This window comes from Centruroides sculpturatus, unplaced genomic scaffold, assembly GCF_000671375.1.
Source record: "Centruroides sculpturatus isolate CEXI.00-Female unplaced genomic scaffold, Cexi_2.0 scaffold335, whole genome shotgun sequence".
NCBI lineage: Eukaryota > Metazoa > Arthropoda > Arachnida > Scorpiones > Buthidae > Centruroides > Centruroides sculpturatus.
The window spans coordinates 640,390-659,112 of record NW_019384713.1 but is presented as its reverse complement, the minus strand read 5'-3'; the positions used below and the strand labels follow the sequence as shown (position 1 = coordinate 659,112).

The 18,723-nt window shown below is 36.2% G+C and overlaps 1 protein-coding gene and 1 pseudogene across 1 annotated transcript; both read right to left on the bottom strand.

The window, feature by feature from the left end:
* The window catches only part of LOC111627886, a 4,024-nt pseudogene extending 1,564 nt beyond the window's left edge, over positions 1 to 2,460 (bottom strand).
* Positions 2,461 to 16,800: 14,340 nt separating this feature from the next.
* Positions 16,801 to 18,198, bottom strand: LOC111627883. The gene has a single exon (XM_023371565.1). It carries the CDS (start codon positions 17,719 to 17,721, stop codon positions 16,822 to 16,824), a length of 900 nt encoding a protein of 299 aa, XP_023227333.1. The 5' UTR covers positions 17,722 to 18,198; the 3' UTR covers positions 16,801 to 16,821.
* Between the last annotated feature and the right edge of the window lie 525 nt (positions 18,199 to 18,723).

Below are 18,723 nucleotides of genomic sequence, written 5' to 3'. Positions count from 1 at the left end.
CTCTTTGGATCGGACGACCTTTAAAGTATTGTCCGTATCCCGATTGAGGGGTAAAATAACGGGTGTGCGGATATATAGAATCGGGATAAAAAAATCCTCCTGCCTGCGATCGATAATAAGCGATACAGTCCTCTGGTTTAAGCTTCATTTTATTAAATAAATGATTCTTTTGTGAAAATGGATTTTTATACTCGTCTAAAACATAATACCAAAAGCGATTTTCCAGAAGTAAAAATTATGTTTTCACCGGTGGATGAGCGCAGATCTATAGATATAGTCTCGATGTGATTGGTTCGAACGGGAAAAAATAATGGAGTGTTATAAATTTTATCAATTTGTTGTTCTTTTTCTCCCATGAGGGGAATTACTCGAAACAACGGAGCCGAAGTATCCCCTACATGATGAGATTCTATTATATTAGAATATACAAATATTTCCGTTATTCCAGCGTTTAATTCTAAAGGATACGTCCCTATAAATTCTCCTTCGGGATATTCTAATTGATCAAATCCTAATATATCTTTTAATTGTCTATTAAATTTGACGGAAGATCCTCGTGGAATTTTCAATAGTAGCTTTTTATCCGGAAGCAATTTAAAACTTATTATCTGAAATGCTTTAAGAAAATCTTTTGTTCCGTATAGTCCTCTCGGTATATGTAATATATTTTCAACATTTTCGGTTCTTATTTCTTCTATATACCTATTTTTCTCGATTAAAGTAAAAAAATCTCTACTAAAATCTTGTAAAGACGGAGTATATCGAAATGTTTGTTTTTCTTCTCCCTGTATAATGAAGGGATTTTGATTATCTAAATTTAGCATAGAGAGAAATATATTCCCACTGTCTGGATATATACGCAATTCACAATCATTAGCGACATAAATTTTCACAGTGCTATCGTCTTTGTTAAAAGAAAAACTAATAAAATGATCCTTTTTCAAAACTTTCAAATTATTCGTAATATTCTCGAATATATGACTCGAGTTATTCTCTTGCATAGGTTGTAACGGAATTAGAGTAGATAAATCTTCGGCTTTTATTTTAATCAATTTCGTTTCCTTAGTAGTAATGACGTATTCGTTATTTTCACTAGTGATATTAAACCACGAACGTGGTATTATTATTTGGGATAAAGCCACTTCCCAAGATCCTGTTAAATTTATCGGTGGATTAATTTTTGATGTGAAGGAGGATTGAGTATTTTTTGGAAAAAAATCCATACTTGCAATGCTTATTATAGTCACATAAAAATTATCTATTTTTTACTTTCTGCAATTCTTCGTTATAAAAGCGTCCTTTAATCAACTGGTTGTTATATTCTTTCAGGACATAAGTAGCTGGATTGGTCGGATGTTGTTCTTTTATAATGAAAATTTCCTTACTCCATCCGGGTAAATAACCTCTCGTAAAAGTTTTTCGTTTTTTAGAAACTCTAACTCTATCNTTTACTTTCTGCAATTCTTCGTTATAAAAGCGTCCTTTAATCAACTGGTTGTTATATTCTTTCAGGACATAAGTAGCTGGATTGGTCGGATGTTGTTCTTTTATAATGAAAATTTCCTTACTCCATCCGGGTAAATAACCTCTCGTAAAAGTTTTTCGTTTTTTAGAAACTCTAACTCTATCATCGATTTTAAATTTATATTTTATTTTAGCTTTCGTTTTACCATAAAGTCCATTAAAAATTTGCGAATGATGTTTAGGTTTAACCTCGGCCGGAGACATTTCTATACTTCGATGCGTGCTATTATTATACGCTCGTACCAAATCGTTTAATTTATCAATATATTTATTAGAATTCGATAAGTAATAAGACGATAAATTTTATTTTTTAAGGTCTTATTAAATCGTTCCAGTATCGATGCTTTCGTTTCGGAATGAGTATAATAATGATTTATTTGATGTTTTTTAAACAAATCCTTAATAACAGAATTCATGAACTCTTTTCCCTTATCGGTATGAAGAAATCGAGGAATTATTTTTCTAAATATTTTTTAAAACGCTTTTTTTATCGTTTCCGGTTTTTTGTCTTTAACTGGAATTACATACGCATATTTAGAAAACGCATCGATAGTTGATAATAAATATTTTATTCCATTATTGACTTTCGAAAATTGACGAACATCCATCAGATCAGATTGAAATAATTCTCCTTGATATAGAGCTTTAGTTTTACGACGCGTATAATTTATTCGTACTGGTTTATGTAGAGTATATGTATCTTGAGTCGATAGCCATTTTTCGACAGTTTTTCTCAGCAACTTTGTTGCTTTTACTAGGCTTGTTACGCTGCCAAACGATGTGGGATGAGATGGAGTGTAATAAATAGATCTCAATAATCTTTCCATGAAATATGCTTTCTTTTAGATGACGCAACTCGTTTAGGAATTTTTGTAGCAGATGCTCCGCCAGTTTTTTCCTAACACTAATCGATCGAATCGGAGGCGATGGAATCGATGGTGATTGAAAACGATGTACGGGGGATTCTCCTATTTTTAATCGAGTCGACAATGCTTTGTTTCCAATCCATTCTTTGGGTATATTCGCTTTGATAATTTCATTCCAAAAGGTGTCAAAACCCGGGGGTTACAATGCTCGATTTTCTTGTTCGCATAAGATAGGACATTAAATCTACTATGTGACTGTTTATTATTTGTTCGTTATTCACCACTAATTCTCCGTTTTCGTTCCAATCGTATTGGTAAGATTTTAGTAATTGAATGATATGCGGAAAATACTTTTGATATGCTAGTGGTATCGAGACTGTTATCTGATCTTCAATAGACGATGGTTTTGTCGGTTCGGGTAATTGTTGTTGAGATTCTTCGGTTGGTTGTGATGTTAAAGAAACTCGAATCGGTTCTTTCGGTGCATGGATAGTTTGTTTAAATCTCGAAATCAATTGACTTAATAGTTTAACTTTCAAATCATCCGTCAAAGTACTTTCTTCTAATAAATCTTGAATATTATCGTGTAACCGTATTTCCGGTTTTTGTAATTGATATTTGGGTATCAATTCGGGGGGGTAGTAGCGCCATTCGCTGAGCCATTTTTTTAGAATCGAAAAAGTTTTTTAGCTAATGATATTATTGGACCTAAAATTGCATCTAAAAATTCTCCAGATTGGTTTACCAAAATCTTTTTTTTTGCTTGGAGTCCTATGTTTTTATTTGCGAGTTTTTGTATACATCCTTTATATTTTTTTAACTTGTTCACATTAACGGGCAAACGACCTTTAAGCGTGTTGTTGCAAATTTCGCATATGACTTTTATTTGATCCTTCTTATAACAAAGCCTTTCTCTGAGCGGGTGTTGTCTTTGCAAGCACATTTAACAAATGATAATTTTTTTTAATATTCTTCATTTTTGTGGAATATAAACCCAATACACGCCTTGGTTGTCGGGAAAACACGAATCCCTCAAACACAATTCCTTATCCGTGGACGGGTGGAAATCGATTAATAAATAACCGTACGGTTTGGATGTCGCGGTTAAATATGCATCTTTAAAGTATTTCGTTCTACCTATAAACGCTTGACGAGCGAGACAGTTGATTTGACTTTCATCTCTGTTATTCTTAAATAATATTAAATAATGAGTATTTAAACTTATATCTCTCATTACTTTATTACGAAGAAATAAATTTTGCATTATCAATATAACACTTATATTTTTATGATGGGATTGAACGGTAAATAATTCGGCAATTTTTTCGGTTAAAGAATGCATTAAATCGTTGATAATTATTAAATCCAAATTTTCGATGTTTTCGGGAATACCACATTTAAAACGAATATTTTTCTCTTCCACGAACCACGGCTGAAACATTGAATAACACCACATAACTCTTTTTAACGGTTTTTCGTAGATATTATCACGCAGCATTTTCCAAACTAAAGAAGTTTTTCCAGATTGAGACTGACCGACGACAATACAACTCGACGGATGTTTTAAACGCATTTCGTACAAAGTAAGTTAAATTCTTACTTTAATAATTGCACACCTATATATTTATGAGGTAATCCCTCGCTCGTGAATTTTCGAATATCATATACAACTCTTCCAGCATTCGTACATTTATGTAAATAAACGTTTCTATCTAAATGTAAAGAATATTCGCAAGTAGTATTTTTATATCAATTTCCTTAAAATCCGATCTACATAATAACACTGAAAAACCAATCGTTAACGCAAATAATTCTAAACAGGTTATAATAGCGAAAAAGATTAATATATTACGAGACATGATGTAAAAATAAAGTTTAAAACCAAAATCATTGCGTATTAAAACAACACAAAACGACTAGTGCGCATGAGCGAAAAACATAATAAAAAAACTAGATAGCAAATTAAAAAATTAATTCATTAGAAAAATGCGAGAGTCAAGTACATGCGTGTCATCGTTCAGTTAAAGAGCATTTTTTCCAATCAACGAAAAATTATTAGTTCCCTACGCTTTCTCTAATGGTGGTTTCTCAAGCATCGAATTGGCGGAACACTCAACTAAATCGCAAAACTTTTCACCATCCATTAAAATTCTATATTGCGTGGATTACTTACCACGGTTTATACCCATAGTGAAACATTTCCGATGGCTGCTTACAACGAAGAAATCTTATCATCATGAAAGCTTGGAATTTCTATCGGAATCTAGCAAAACATTTAACAATTTTGAAGAATGTTTCATCGATTCGGAAAAACATAATTCTTATTGTGGACCCGAAAATAATATTCCGAAAATGTAATTTGAGTATAAAAGTGAAAACCAATAAATATTTTTTTTAAATTTCGTGTCTTGTTTTATTTAATAATATTTTTACTTTCATTTAACTAAAATTGGTTTATTGGGGAAAAACGCGATTGCGTCATAAAACCGATTACATCATTTTTAAAGTTCATTGACCTAAAACAAAACCAAAACCAAGGGATTGCGTCATAAAAAAATTATATAAAAGCGAGACAAGCAATAAAACTAATCATTATTCGTATTACTATCGAAAGAAGAAGAAGAAGGACTATTTTCATATCATAATGAACGGAAACAACGCAGACATGTTAGCTCGCGAAGTAGCCTCGAATTTTGATTGGAAAGATTTTTCTAGATTAAATTTAAGCGAAGAAGTAATAAGACGATTTGCAGATAATGTCGATTGGGACATTGTTTCTGAAAAAACTAATCTTAGTGACGAATTTATTAGAGATTTCCAACATAAATTAAATTGGAATAAAAATTGGAAAAGCAAACGCTTCTCCTCCGATTTTATACAAAGATATGTTCAACGAGTTAATTGAGACGATGTTTGTCGTTATCAACAGTTATCAGAATCCTTTTTGATCCAATATCACGATCGTCAAAACTGGGATCTCGTATCTCAATATCAAAGACTGAGTGAAAATTTCATATTAACTTTTAAACATTTCCTGAATATGAAGCTTATTTGTCAATATCAACAATTGCACGAAGAAATTATTAGAGAACTTGAAAACGTTGTGGATTGGGACCTTATTTCGAAGCACCAAGAATTATCCGAAAAATTTATGGAAGATTACAAGCATAAACTTAATTGGTGTATTGTCATTGCTAATCAGAAACATTTATCAAACAAATTTGTATCNTATACATAGGTTTTTGTGTTTTAGAGTTGAGTAAGTTACATATGTATCAAATATATTACGAAGTATTTAAAAATTATTATAATGATAGAGTTAAACTTTTGTATACAGATACTGATTCTTTAATTTTAGAAATTTACACAGACGATATTTACGATGATTTTAAAAATAATCTTCCGAACATATTTGATTTTAGTAATTACCCTCTAGACCATCCATTATACAGCGAAGAAAATAAAAACAAATTAGGATTTTTCAAAGATGAAGCAAAGTCGTTTGCAATATCGGAATTTGTAGGTTTAAAAGCTAAAATGTATTCGATTTCTGGAGAGCGTTATGAGAAAAAAACGGCAAAAGGTATAAATAAATCAGTTGTAAAATCAACTTTTCATCACGAGCTATATAAAACTACTCTATTTAAAAAACAACAACTTCGTCATAACCAAACTCAAATAGTTAGTAAAAATCACGTTCTCACGACTCAATTTCAAAATAAAATCTCACTTTCCGCTTTTTACGACAAGAAATACATTTTAAGTAACGGAATAGATACTTTATCTTATGGTCATTATTCTATTTCTTCATAGACATCTTTTCAATCCATTTTTTTTTTAAATGTAATCATTTATTATTATTGTAACCGTTTTTTTTATCTCAAATAAAGAGAAATTAATTTTATGTATTGTTGTATTTTATATTAATTTTATCAAATAAAAGAGAGAGAGAGAGAGAGTTGTTGTGTCGTTTATTTAATCACCGTCGCGACACGATAAATACCGTTAAAAAATCGATAAATATCNAAAGAGAGAAAAAAGAAAAATTCGTGTCGTTTATTTAATCACCGTCGCAACACAATAAATACCGTTAAAAAATCGATAAATATCGAAATAGCAAATAGCATGATCCGATTAGTGACGGTACATGTTATTTGTTATTTCTTTTAATAAAATTTATACTCTTATGTTTTTGTATAATCTTCAAATTAATATATATCATTGTAACCCCTATTCTTTATTCCAATAAAAGAGAGAAAGTCTTCGTGTCGTTTATTTAATCACCGTCGCAACACAATAAATACCGTTAAAAAATCGATAAATATCGAAATAGCAAATAGCATGATCCGATTAGTGACGGTACATGTTATTTGTTATTTCTTTTAANTTGTCGAATTGACTATTGCTAAGTTTTCGTTTTTCATTATTAAAAAATAATGAAAAACCATATATATTATTAAAAAATATATATGGTTGTAAGTAAGGCGCTTGTTTAAAAGAAAGTATTCTATGGATTTTTTTTTAAATTAAACCTTCCTTTAGTTAATATTTTAAGTTTCTATAGTGTACAATATAACGCGATTTATCTTTTAATGTTAAAACTAATTTTTTAACATAGTTAAATTTTAGATTTAAAAAAGATAAAAGTGATTTCTGACATTCAGATAAATCTTCGTATTCGATTATTTCGTGACTTACTGAAATGAAGTAGCTAATGCTAGCTGACTTTGCAGCTGCATCAGCTACTTCATTTCCTCTTATACCTACATGGCCTGGGACCCAACAAAATTTTATAGAAAAATTCCTTGCAAGAAGATGGCAAAACAATTTACGAATTTTAATCACTATGGAGTGGGAACTAGGTTCACATGAAATCAAAGCCTGAAGTGAACTAACTGAGTCAGTGTAAATCACGCAACCACAATGACCTTTTCTGAGTACATACTTTAAAGCTAGATAAATATCCTGCAGCTCTGCAGTAAAAATAGATGAATTCGATTCAATTTGTTCTGCAACAATTTCATCCTGGCAAACGAAAACTGAGCCAACATATTCATCCGATTTAGAACCGTCAGTATAAATAGGAATTAAATTCTTGTCTTGGTATTAAATTTCTGCAAAGTGCTGCATGTAGATATAGTCTGGAGTAAATTCCTTAGGAAAGTGCTTTAAGCTAAAGTCAACATTTATCTCAGAAGTTGACTAAGGTGGTATACTATCAACCTGAGGCTGTGAAATGTTGCTTGTATTCAGGTCAAACGCGCTGCTTGCATTCTCCATTCTTATGTTAAATGTAGAGACACAGCTTGGGCGAGCTACAAATAACGTTATCAGTTGCGTATCTGATACCGTACAGTCAACTGATGGTTTAGCTTGGGATGTCTGCTTAATGTAATAAAAAAGAGACAACTGTTCTCTCCTGAGAGATAGTGGAGGCTCATAAGCATCCACGTACAAACTTTGTACAGGAGAAGTTCGAAAAGCACCAGTGCACAAACGCAGTGCTTGATCGTGGATTGGATCCAGCATCCGAAGAGTAGATTCTCACGCAGAACCATACACAACACACCCGTAGTCAGTTTTGAGCGGACAAGAGCCCTATATATCCTGAGCATAGAACATTTGTGTGCTCCCCAAAATGAGCAGCACAGTACCTTTAAAAGGTTCAAAAGTTTTAGACATCTACTCTTCGAATTGCGCAAGTGCGGCAAAAATGTCAGTTTATGGTCGAACAAAACACCCAAAAATTTTGCCTCATTCACCATTGTAATTTTGACCCCGTTTAGGTAGATTTCAAAATCCAAGTGTAAACCACACCTTCGACAAAAGTGGATGCACGAGGTCTTCTCCGTGTTAAAACTAAAACCATTAGTCTTGGACCAATAGTCTATGCAATTTAGGAAAATTTGCAGTTGTCTCTCGATAAAACTCATGTTGCTAGACTGGCCGGAGATCTGAAAGTCAGGGTGCTATTAAAGGAAGTTGTCACCCCAAAAGGATTAAAACAAAAATGAGCACCTCAATGGTCTGGACCTTTCTGGATTATAGAAATACTTAGTCCAGTTAATTTTAAGATCGAAAATATCAAAACGAGGAGAAAATTAAACGTACATGCGGATCGAATTAAACCCACGACGGCTAGGAAAGAATATAACTTAGAACCCGACATAATTGTCGATCAACCCGGTACCCTTGACGCCTCGACAGGAAAAAACTTGCCACCCGTGACCCACGAACAGCAAGCTTTATATACAGACCCTTGGGATGAGTTTATCTTGTCTTGTATACCTACCCAACTACCAGAAGAATCGCCCGAACCGGGAAGTGAAAGTGAGAGCGACGAACTCGAGCCAGAAACAGATATCTCCAAACTAGAACCAGAAGCAGAACTGGAACCTACACCTCTTTATGCACTATGAAGCCAAGTACCAGTAGCCGACCAACCATGGGTCATGCCACGACCCAGTCGTAGCCGAATCCCTCTGTTCGTTTCTCCTGCCACTAGTCGGTCCTCGTCTCCTTAACTTTCGAAGGAAAAAATACCCTACTAATTACTAATTAAAAAAAAAAATACCTAACTAATTAACCCAATATAAGAACCGAAGTAATATCTAACTAATATCTTATCAATTCCTTTAGTACCACAATTATAATGTTAATATTAATATACTTATTTCCCTGTTACAGGGAAACAGGGAAACAACTACCCCGGAAATAAACCCTATTCAAAATCAGGATGGTTCTTTCCCAAACTCTCCTCATTTTCCTAAGTATAAAATGTACTGCCTTGGAATCTCCCTTGAAACCAATCAAATTTACGAAAGGAGTAGTTTTCTTGCATCAAGGAAATTTCTTGATGTCTTCGAGCCATTCGACTTTAGTTAATGGCCTCACATTTGAACATGTGGAACGACAGGTTCAATTCATATCCCACTCTCTTTCCTATTTGGAGGCGATAATCAAACGTCAAGACCAATATCTCCCTAATAATGGCACACCTCCACTGCCTACCAAAGGTTATGAGTTGATAAAGACCTCCTTCCTTAACTACTTAAAGTAATATCGAGAACTACAGACCCTAATCACCTTACCTATCCCTCTTAAAAGAAAGAGAGGTTTGATAGACTTAGGGAAAAAAGCCCTTAAATTCCTTTTTGGGACTGCTACGTCTGAGGACATTGAAACTTTGAATAATAAGATTTCCCAAATTAAAAAGCGTAACAAAGGTATTATCCATTTATTACAAGCGCAAACTACCCTACTCAATGAAACTTTAAATATTAGTAAAAACAACCGACAGAAAATTTATATCTTATCAAAGCGACAAGAATCCCTGGGAGAGGTCATGAACTCGTACCGTTATAATCTTGCTTTTGAAATTATTCTACGAACCGTAGAATTTTCCATTCAAAAATTCCACTTTCAAATGGTTGGTTGGTTGGTTAGTTAATTATTATTGGTACAAAAGCCATGCAGGCTATACTGCGCCACGACAAATGGTATGATTGGGTGTATAAAATAAATAGGAAAACACATATATACAAAACAGTTTAACCATTAGAAAGCCAATGGTAGTATATATATAAAATCTAAAATATAAATAAATAAATAAATAAACAACAACAAAAAATAAATAAATAAACAACAGAAAATATATACAGTAATTTAAATATGCACCATGAAGTAAATAAAACTATACAATAAATAAATCATCATATTTCTCTATACATATTAATGACTTTCAGAAAGTCCAGTATATTATCCAGGTTTGGCCTCTGGCCCAAAATGTCTCTAAAGCTTGCATTTCCGAAATGCTGTCTACGACTCTGATCAAAAGCAACACAGTTGTAAAATATGTGTTTAACACTGACAGCACAGTTGCAGTGCTGACATACTGGTTCATCATCTCCCTTCAAAAGGTATTGATGAGTCACTCGAGTGTGTCCAATTCTGAAACGAGTAAGGATAACCTCAGATCCCCTATCATATTGCCTATTATGTGTCCAATTTTCTACCAAAGGTTTGATCTCATGAAGTTTATTGTGGATTTGTGCATTCCACATGTTTTGCCATCTCTCTGCTAGTCATTTTTTAACGACTAGCTTCAAATCACCGCCTTCAATACACATTGTATGCTGTGAAGGGCTTGCTGACTTAGCAGCTGTATCAGCTTCTTCATTACCTCTTATACCCACATGGCCTGGGACCCAACAGAACTTCCAAAAAAATTTCTCGTAGTGAGATGACAAATTACTTTTCGAATTTTAATAACAAAGGAGTGAGAACTACGTTCAGACGAGATCAAAGCCTGAAGTGCACTAACTGAGTCAGTGTAAATCACGCAGCAACGATGACCTTTTTGTTTTATATACTTTAAGGCTAAATAAATAGCCTGCAACTCCGCAGAAAAGATGGAAGAATTCGGTGTTGTTCTGCCACAATTTCATCCTGGCAAACAAAGGTTAAGCCAACATAGTTATCCGATTTAGTTCCATCGGTGTATATAGGAATTAAATTCCTGTTACGATGCTGAATTTCTGCAAAGTGCTGTCTATAGACGTAGTCTGGCGTGGTTTCTTTAGGGAACTGCTTTAAGCTTAAATCAACATCGATCGGTGAAGTTGACCATGGTAAAATACTATTAACCTCAACATGTGAGATGTTGCTTGTGTCTAGGTCAATCGTTCTGCTTACATTCTCCATTCTAATGTTGAATGTAGGGACACAACTCGTCCGAGCAGCAAATAATCTTTTCAGCTGAGTATCTGGACAATCAGCTGTAAGTTTTTTCTAACATTTTTGTTTAATATAATAAAAAAGAGACAACAGTTCTCTCCTGAGAGATAGTGAAGGCTCATAAGCATCCACATACAAACTTTGGACAGGGGAAGTTCGAAAAGCACCAGTGCACAAACGCAGTGCTTGATGGTGGATTAGATCCAGCATCCGAAGAGTAGATTCTCGCGCAGAGCCATACACAACACACCCGTAGTCCAGCTTTGAGCAGACAAACGCCCTATAAACCCTGAGCATCAAAACTGTGTCTGCTCCCCAGGATGAGCAGCATAGTACCTTTAAAAGGTTTAGAGATTTTAGACATCTACTCTTCAGGTTGCGCAAGTGTGGCAAAAATGTCAGTTTTTGGTCAAAACAAACACCCGAAAACTTAGCTTCATTCACCATTGGAATTTTATCCCCATTTCGGTAAATTTCCAGATCCAAGTGCAGTCCACGCCTCCGGCAAAAGTGGATGCATGATGTCTTCGCTGCATTAAATGTAAAGCCATTGGTCTTGGACCAATCATATATGTGGTTTAGGGAGGTTTGCAGTTGTCTCTCGATGAAACTCATATTACTAGACTAACAGGAGATCTGAAAGTTATCCACATACAAAGTGTGTTTCACACTAAAAGGAAAACAGTTAGCTATGCTATTAATTTTAATTAGGAACAAAGTATCACTCAAAATAGAGCCTTGAGGAACACCTTCTTCTTGCGTGAAAAGCCTAGATAAAGTGTTGCCCATGCTGACTTGGAATCTGCGATTCTCTAAAAAGTTTTTTATGAAAATTAGCAAATTACCCTGCAATCCAAAATGGTGCAGATCACAAAGTATCCCATATTGCCAACAGCAATCATAGGCCTTCTCTATATCAAAAAACACAGACACTTAAGTGCTGTCGTCTAACAAACGCTTCGCTTATAGATGTTTCAAAATTTACTAAGTTATCGGTGGTACTTCTGTTCCTACGAAAACCACTCTGATGTGGTGAAAAGTATTCATTTTTCTCTAAGAGATACATCAGACGTCTGTTTCCCATCCTCTCAAAGAGTTTACACAGGCAACTTGTCAGAGAGATTAGTCTGTAATTACAGGGATTCTTGTGGTCTTTACCAGGCTTGGGAATGGGAATAATAATAGATCGCCTCCAAGAGTCAGGAAAAGTATGTTCTGTCCATATTCTGTTAAACAGACACAGGAGATTAGAAAGGGAATTGTTTCACAGATTTTTAATAATGCTGTAGTGGATTTTATCCGAGCCTACAGCACTATTCCCCGAGCGAGAGATCGCTGTATGTAATTCAATTCTAGTGAATGGATCATTATATTCCTCATTAGATGAAAAATAAAAATTTAAACATTGTTTTGCACTTTGGGCTTTATAAGCCTGAAAATTACTTGGATACGTAATATTACTGGATAAGGTTGGTTGGTGCGAGTTTTCTGGCACAAGGGCCATTCAGGCCATGCTGCGCCAAGGCAAAAGGTAAAATAAATAAATAAATGAACATAATATACATAACAAAATATAGATACAACACATAAACATGAATAAGATCAAATAAACAAAACAACAAAACAGATATAAATATATAATAAATAATAATAAAAAAAATATGACAATAAATAATCAATAAGTATATGAATAATTAATTAAATCTCTTTATAAATATTTACAACTTTAAGAAAGTTCAGTAACTTATCAAGTTTTGGCCTCTGGCCCAAAATCTCACTCAAACTTGCATTTCCAAAATGCTGTCTACGACATTGATCAAGAGCGATGCAATTGCAAAGTATGTGTTTAACACTTACGGTACAATTGCAGTACTGACATACTGCTTCGTCATCTCCCTTCAAAAGGTATTGATGAGTCAGTCGTGTGTGTCCAATTCTCAAACGAGTAAGGACAACCTCAGATCTCCTATCATACTGCCTATTGTGTGTCCAATTTTCTATCAAAGGTTTGATCTCGTGTAGTTTATTGTGGATTTGTGCGTTCCACATATTTTGCCATCTCTCTGCTAGTCGTTTTTTAACGACCAGCTTCAAATCACCTCCTTCAATATGCATTGTATGCTGTGAAGGGCTTGCTGACTTAGCAGCTGTATCAGCTTCTTCATTACCTCTTATACCCACGTGGCCTGGGACCCAACAGAACTTCACAAAAAAATTTCTCGTAGTCAGATGACAAATTAGTTTTCGAATTTTAGTAACTATGGAGTGTGAACTAGGTTCATACGAGATCAGAGCCTGAAGTGCACTAACTGAGTCAGTGTAAATCACGCAGCAGCGATGACCTTTCCTATTTATATACTTTAGGGCTAAATAAATAGCCTGCAACTCCGCAGAAAAGATGGAGGAATTCGGTGCTATTTGTTCTGCCACAATTTCATTTTGGCAAACAAAGGCTAGGCCAACGTAGTTATCCGACTTCGATCCATCTGTATAAATAGGAATTAAATTCCTGTCACAATGTTGAATTTGTGCGAAGTGCTGTCTATAGACGCAGTCTGGCGTGGTTTCTTTGGGGAACTGCTTTAAGCTTAAATCAACATCTATCGCTGGAATTGACCAAGGTGGAATACTATTAACCTCAACCTGTGAGATGTTGCATGTGTTAAGGTCAATTGTGCTGCTTACATTCTCCATTCTTATGATGAATGTGGGGACACTACTTCTCCGAGCTTCAAATAACCTTTTCAGCTGAGTATCTGATACTGTACAATCAACTGAAGGTTTAGTATGCGATTTCTGTTTTATATAATAGAAAAGAGACAACTGTTCTCTCCTGAGAGATAGTGGAGGCTCATAAGCATCCACATACAAACTTTGGACAGGAGAAGTTCGAAATGCACCAGTGCACAAACGTAATGCTTGATGGTGGATTGGATCCAGCATCCGAAGAGTAGATTCTCGCGCAGAGCCATAAACAATGCATCCGTAATCTAGCTTTGAGCGGACAATAGCCCTGTAAATCCTGAGCATAGAAACTTTGTCTGCTCCCCAGGATAAGCAGCACAGTACCTTTAAAAGGTTCAAAGATTTTAAACATCTACTCTTCAAATTGCGTAAGTGTGGTAAGAATGTCAGTTTGGAATCAAATATGACTCCCAAGAACTTTGTCTCGTTGACCATTGGGATTTTAACACCATTTAGGTGAATTTCAGGGTCCAAGTGCAAACCACGCCTTCGGCAAAAGTGGATGCACGAGGTCTTCTCTGTATTAAAAGTAAAACCATTAATCTTGGACCAATTGTCTATGCGATTTAGGGAGGTTTGCAGTTGTCTCTCGATAAAGCTCATGTTGCTAGACTGGCAGGAGATCTGAAAGTCATCCACATACAAAGAGTGTTTCACACTAGGGGGAAGACAGTTAGCTATGCTATTAATTTTAATTAGGAACAGAGTCACACTCAAAATAGAGCCTTGAGGAACACCTTCTTCTTGCGTAAAAGGCCTAGATAAAGTGTTGCCCATCCTGACATGGAATCTTCGATTCTGTAAAAAGTTTTTTATAAAAATTGGCAAATTGCCCCGCAATCCGAATTTGTACATATCACGGAGTATCCCGTATCGCCAACAGCGATCATAGGCCTTCTCTATATCGAAAAATACAGACACTAAGTGCTGTCGTCTAACAAACGCTTCGCGTATAGATGTTTCAAGGTTTACTAAGTTATCAGTGGTACTTCTGTTCCTACGGAATCCACTCTGATGTGGTGAAAAATAGTTCTTTACCTCTAGGAGGAACATCAGGCGTCTGTTTACCATTCTCTCAAAGAGTTTACACAGACAACTTGTCAGAGAGATTGGTCTGTAATTAGAGGGATTCTTGTGGTCTTTACCAGGCTTGGGAATGGGAATAACGATAGATAGCCTCCAAGAGTCAGGAAAAGTATGTTCTGTCCATATTCTGTTAAACAGACACAGAAGATTACAAAGGGAATTGTTTGACAGATTTTTAATCATGCTGTAGTGGATTTTATCCGGGCCTACAGCACTATTCCCCGAGCGAGAGATCGCTGTATGTAGTTCTATGCTGGTGAATGGCACATTATATTCCTCATTATATGAGGAATGAAAGTTTAAATATTGTTTTTCACTTTGGGCTTTATAAGCCTGAAAATTTCTTGAATACATAATATTGCTGGATGAAGTAGAAAACGTTTCACCCAACGTATCAGCAATACCCTGTATATCGCTGATTATTGTGCCATTATTTTCCAGCATGGACAGAGAGTGAGAAGCATATTTCCCATTAATTTTATGGATTTTATCCCAGACTGCTTTTGAGCTAGTGGAAGATGTTATGCTAGAAACATACTTCCTCCAAGAATCCCTTTGGCTTTGCCTTCTTATTCTTCTGGCATTTGCCTTTGCTTTTTTAAAAGCAACCAAATTTTCAGCAGTGGGGTACCTTCTGAAAATCCCCCAAGCTTTCTTTTGTGCTTTAAATGCTGCCTCGCAATTCTGGTTCCACCATGGTTTCGGATGCTTTGGGTATCTTGTTGATGTCTTTCCCATTGTTTTCTCAGCTGCCTGAATAATACACAAAGTGACAATTTCAACTGCATCATTGATATCAGCAGTATTGACCATTTCCTCAGTGATGTTAGCCAAAGAGGAAAATGCAGGCCAATCTGCCGTTTCCAGTTTCCAGCGTGGTGGACGGGCTGTTTCACAGCTTTCTCTGCCTCGATATTTTAGAAATATTGGGAAGTGGTCACTAGAGAGTGGATTAGATCCAACCTCCCATGTAAATGCTGAAAACAGATTCGGAGTTGCTAATGATAGATCAATGGCAGTGAACGTTCTTGATGGGGCATGGAAGTATGTCACTTCTCCAGTATTAAATAGGTACAGTTGGTGATTACCTATAAATCTCTCAATGGCTCTGCGTCGACGATTGATGTCAGGACTGCCCCACATAGGATTGTGACCATTGAAGTCACCCAATAAAAGAAATGGTGTTGGTAGCTGTTCAACCAAAGTATCCAATTCATTCTCATTCACTCTGACATCTGGTGGCAAGTATATAGAACAAACTGTGACAGTTACTCCAATAGATATTCTAGCCGCCATGGCTTGCAAATTAGTGGTGATTTGTACCGGCAAGGATGGGATGTGATTTGAAACTACAATAGCCACACCTCCACTGGCACTGTTGTGGCTATCATCATCCTTGCGTTAAAGATTGAATCCTTTTAAAGAAATATTTTCTCCAGGTTTTAGGTGGGTTTCCTGGAGTGCCACACAGAAAGATTGGGTAGAGGATGTCAAGTGTTTAATGTCAGAGAAGTTATTGCAAAAACCACGGCAGTTCCATTAAATTATTTTGTAATCCATTATGTGTTTGAGGTAGCATTCTTTGTGAAGGTATCCCTCTTTAGTTTTACGGCTGATTTGCCGTTTGGAGGTGATGTTGGTTTTGTCACCTTTTGATTAGTCTCTTCATCATAGATATCAGAAAACTCACTCATAGAGTGGGCTTCTGAGTTTTTATATTTAGAGAGAGCCGCTTTTACTCTCTGCTTGTTTAGTGGGTTTTTACTAGCCTTTTTAGAACCCAGGTTCCTTGTTATTACCCCTGCTTTAGGTAGGGGTGTTTTTGGTTTTATACTCTCCTTTTCTGGTGTTTCTTTTGGTGTAATCAGTAAACGTTTCGCATGCCTGGTGAGAGATTCCCCCGGGGAAACAGAAATATCGGTCTGAACTCCACATGTCCTTGTGCAGCAGCAAATGTTTTTTGTTTTAGTGGTGCACTTGAAGTGACCATGCGACGTGCCTCTGGATAAGGTAAGTTGTTTACTGTTTTTACACGCTGGATTTCTTTTTCTGTCTGCCATGCAGGGCATTTGCGAGAGTAGACAGGGTGCGCGTCTTTGCAATTCACACAGCATGGAGTAGTGGTACACTCAGTGCTCTGGTGACCTTCCATTCCACACTGTGCACATACATTCTTCCCTCGACAGGATGTCTGTGAATGTCCAAACCGCTGGCATTTGAAACAACGCAGTGGGTTTGGAACGTATGGACGAACTGGACAGCGCAGATATCCTGCAGTAATGAAAGATGGCAATGTCGGCTTCTTAAATGTGAGGATAAGATGTTTTGTTGGTATCAATTTGCCATCTCGACGAATAGAGATACGTCGAACAGCAGTGACACCTTGGTCTGAATGGCCAATCTGAATATCTGACTCTTCTTCAGACATCAGATCAACCTCAGATATCACACCACGAGATGAATTTAAACTTCCGTGTGGTGTGACAGTCACTTCCATGTCTCCCAGTGTCTTTATTGTTAAGAGTTTTGCCGACTGTTGAGGTGAGGCTGTTTCTATCAGTAAATCTCCCGATCCCAATTTTTGAATTTTTTTCAGATGTCCAATAGTCGATTCAAACAGTTTTTGTATTAAGAAAGGAAGGCATTTCGATAAAGGTTTTTCTCCAGTTGCGTGTATTATCAGATAAGTAGGTTGACTGAAATTGTTTTCCTTGTTTCTTGGTACTTGATCTGGTCTTTGTTGTTTTATAGTTTTTGGGTCCATATTGAGAAATAAATATTCAGCTCCTAGTGACCCCACCCACCATGGGACCCAACAAGTAGATGTCGTCACATGGGTGATTCACATAGACCGTCAAACCAGGGTTTCCCAGGAGCTATATTCTCACAATGCAGTCAAGAAGAGCACATCTGAACTGACAAGACAAAACTGTCAAGCAGGGACGCGTCCGCCCGGTCTGCATCGATCGGTTGACTCCAAGCCAAGGTCATGAATGACTCAACGACCATCTGATTGACTCAAACAGAGCCTGATTTGAGCCTCCCGTTCATCCGAAGCAGGGGCCAAAGCTGTGTGTTGGGGACGTTATGTTGCCCCTCAACTACGAGGATCCCCCTTTCTGGCATACGGAATACCACGCACGGCAAACACGTGGGTGGGCGTTCAGATCCCAGGGATGGTAAAGAAGACTTTCTAAACCATCTCTGGGAGGTCCCCTCACCACGGACAGGAACCCACATCGAGGGGGGTGTAAAGAAGACTTTCTAAACCATCTCTGGGAGGTCCCCTCACCACAGACAGGAACCCACATCGAGGGGCACTTTCAAATGATCGAGCTACGAGAAGCGATAGATACGCTCGAACAAACCCGGCTAGGCACCTATTTTATATCCTGTGAAATTCTATTTAAAACCCTGCGAGAGATCCAAACCCAACTTCCAAAAGGTTACGCAATGATTGAACCTATCCAACCCGATACCTTATTTAAATACTATCAGTGGATCTCTACAATTGCAGTCGCATTACCCGGTAAACTGAGAATCTTCGCCATAATTCCTTTAATCACTCCTAGTGGATACTTTGATATGTATGAAATCGAAAAATTTCCTACATACATTCCTACCTTAGAAACCTTTATACAAATCCAACCCAATTACCCCATTATTGCTCTCTCTCCATTATTGCTCTCTAACATATAACAAGCATATGTTATATGTTGCTGCATGTTATATGCAGCAACATATAAGACAATCTTATATGTTGCTG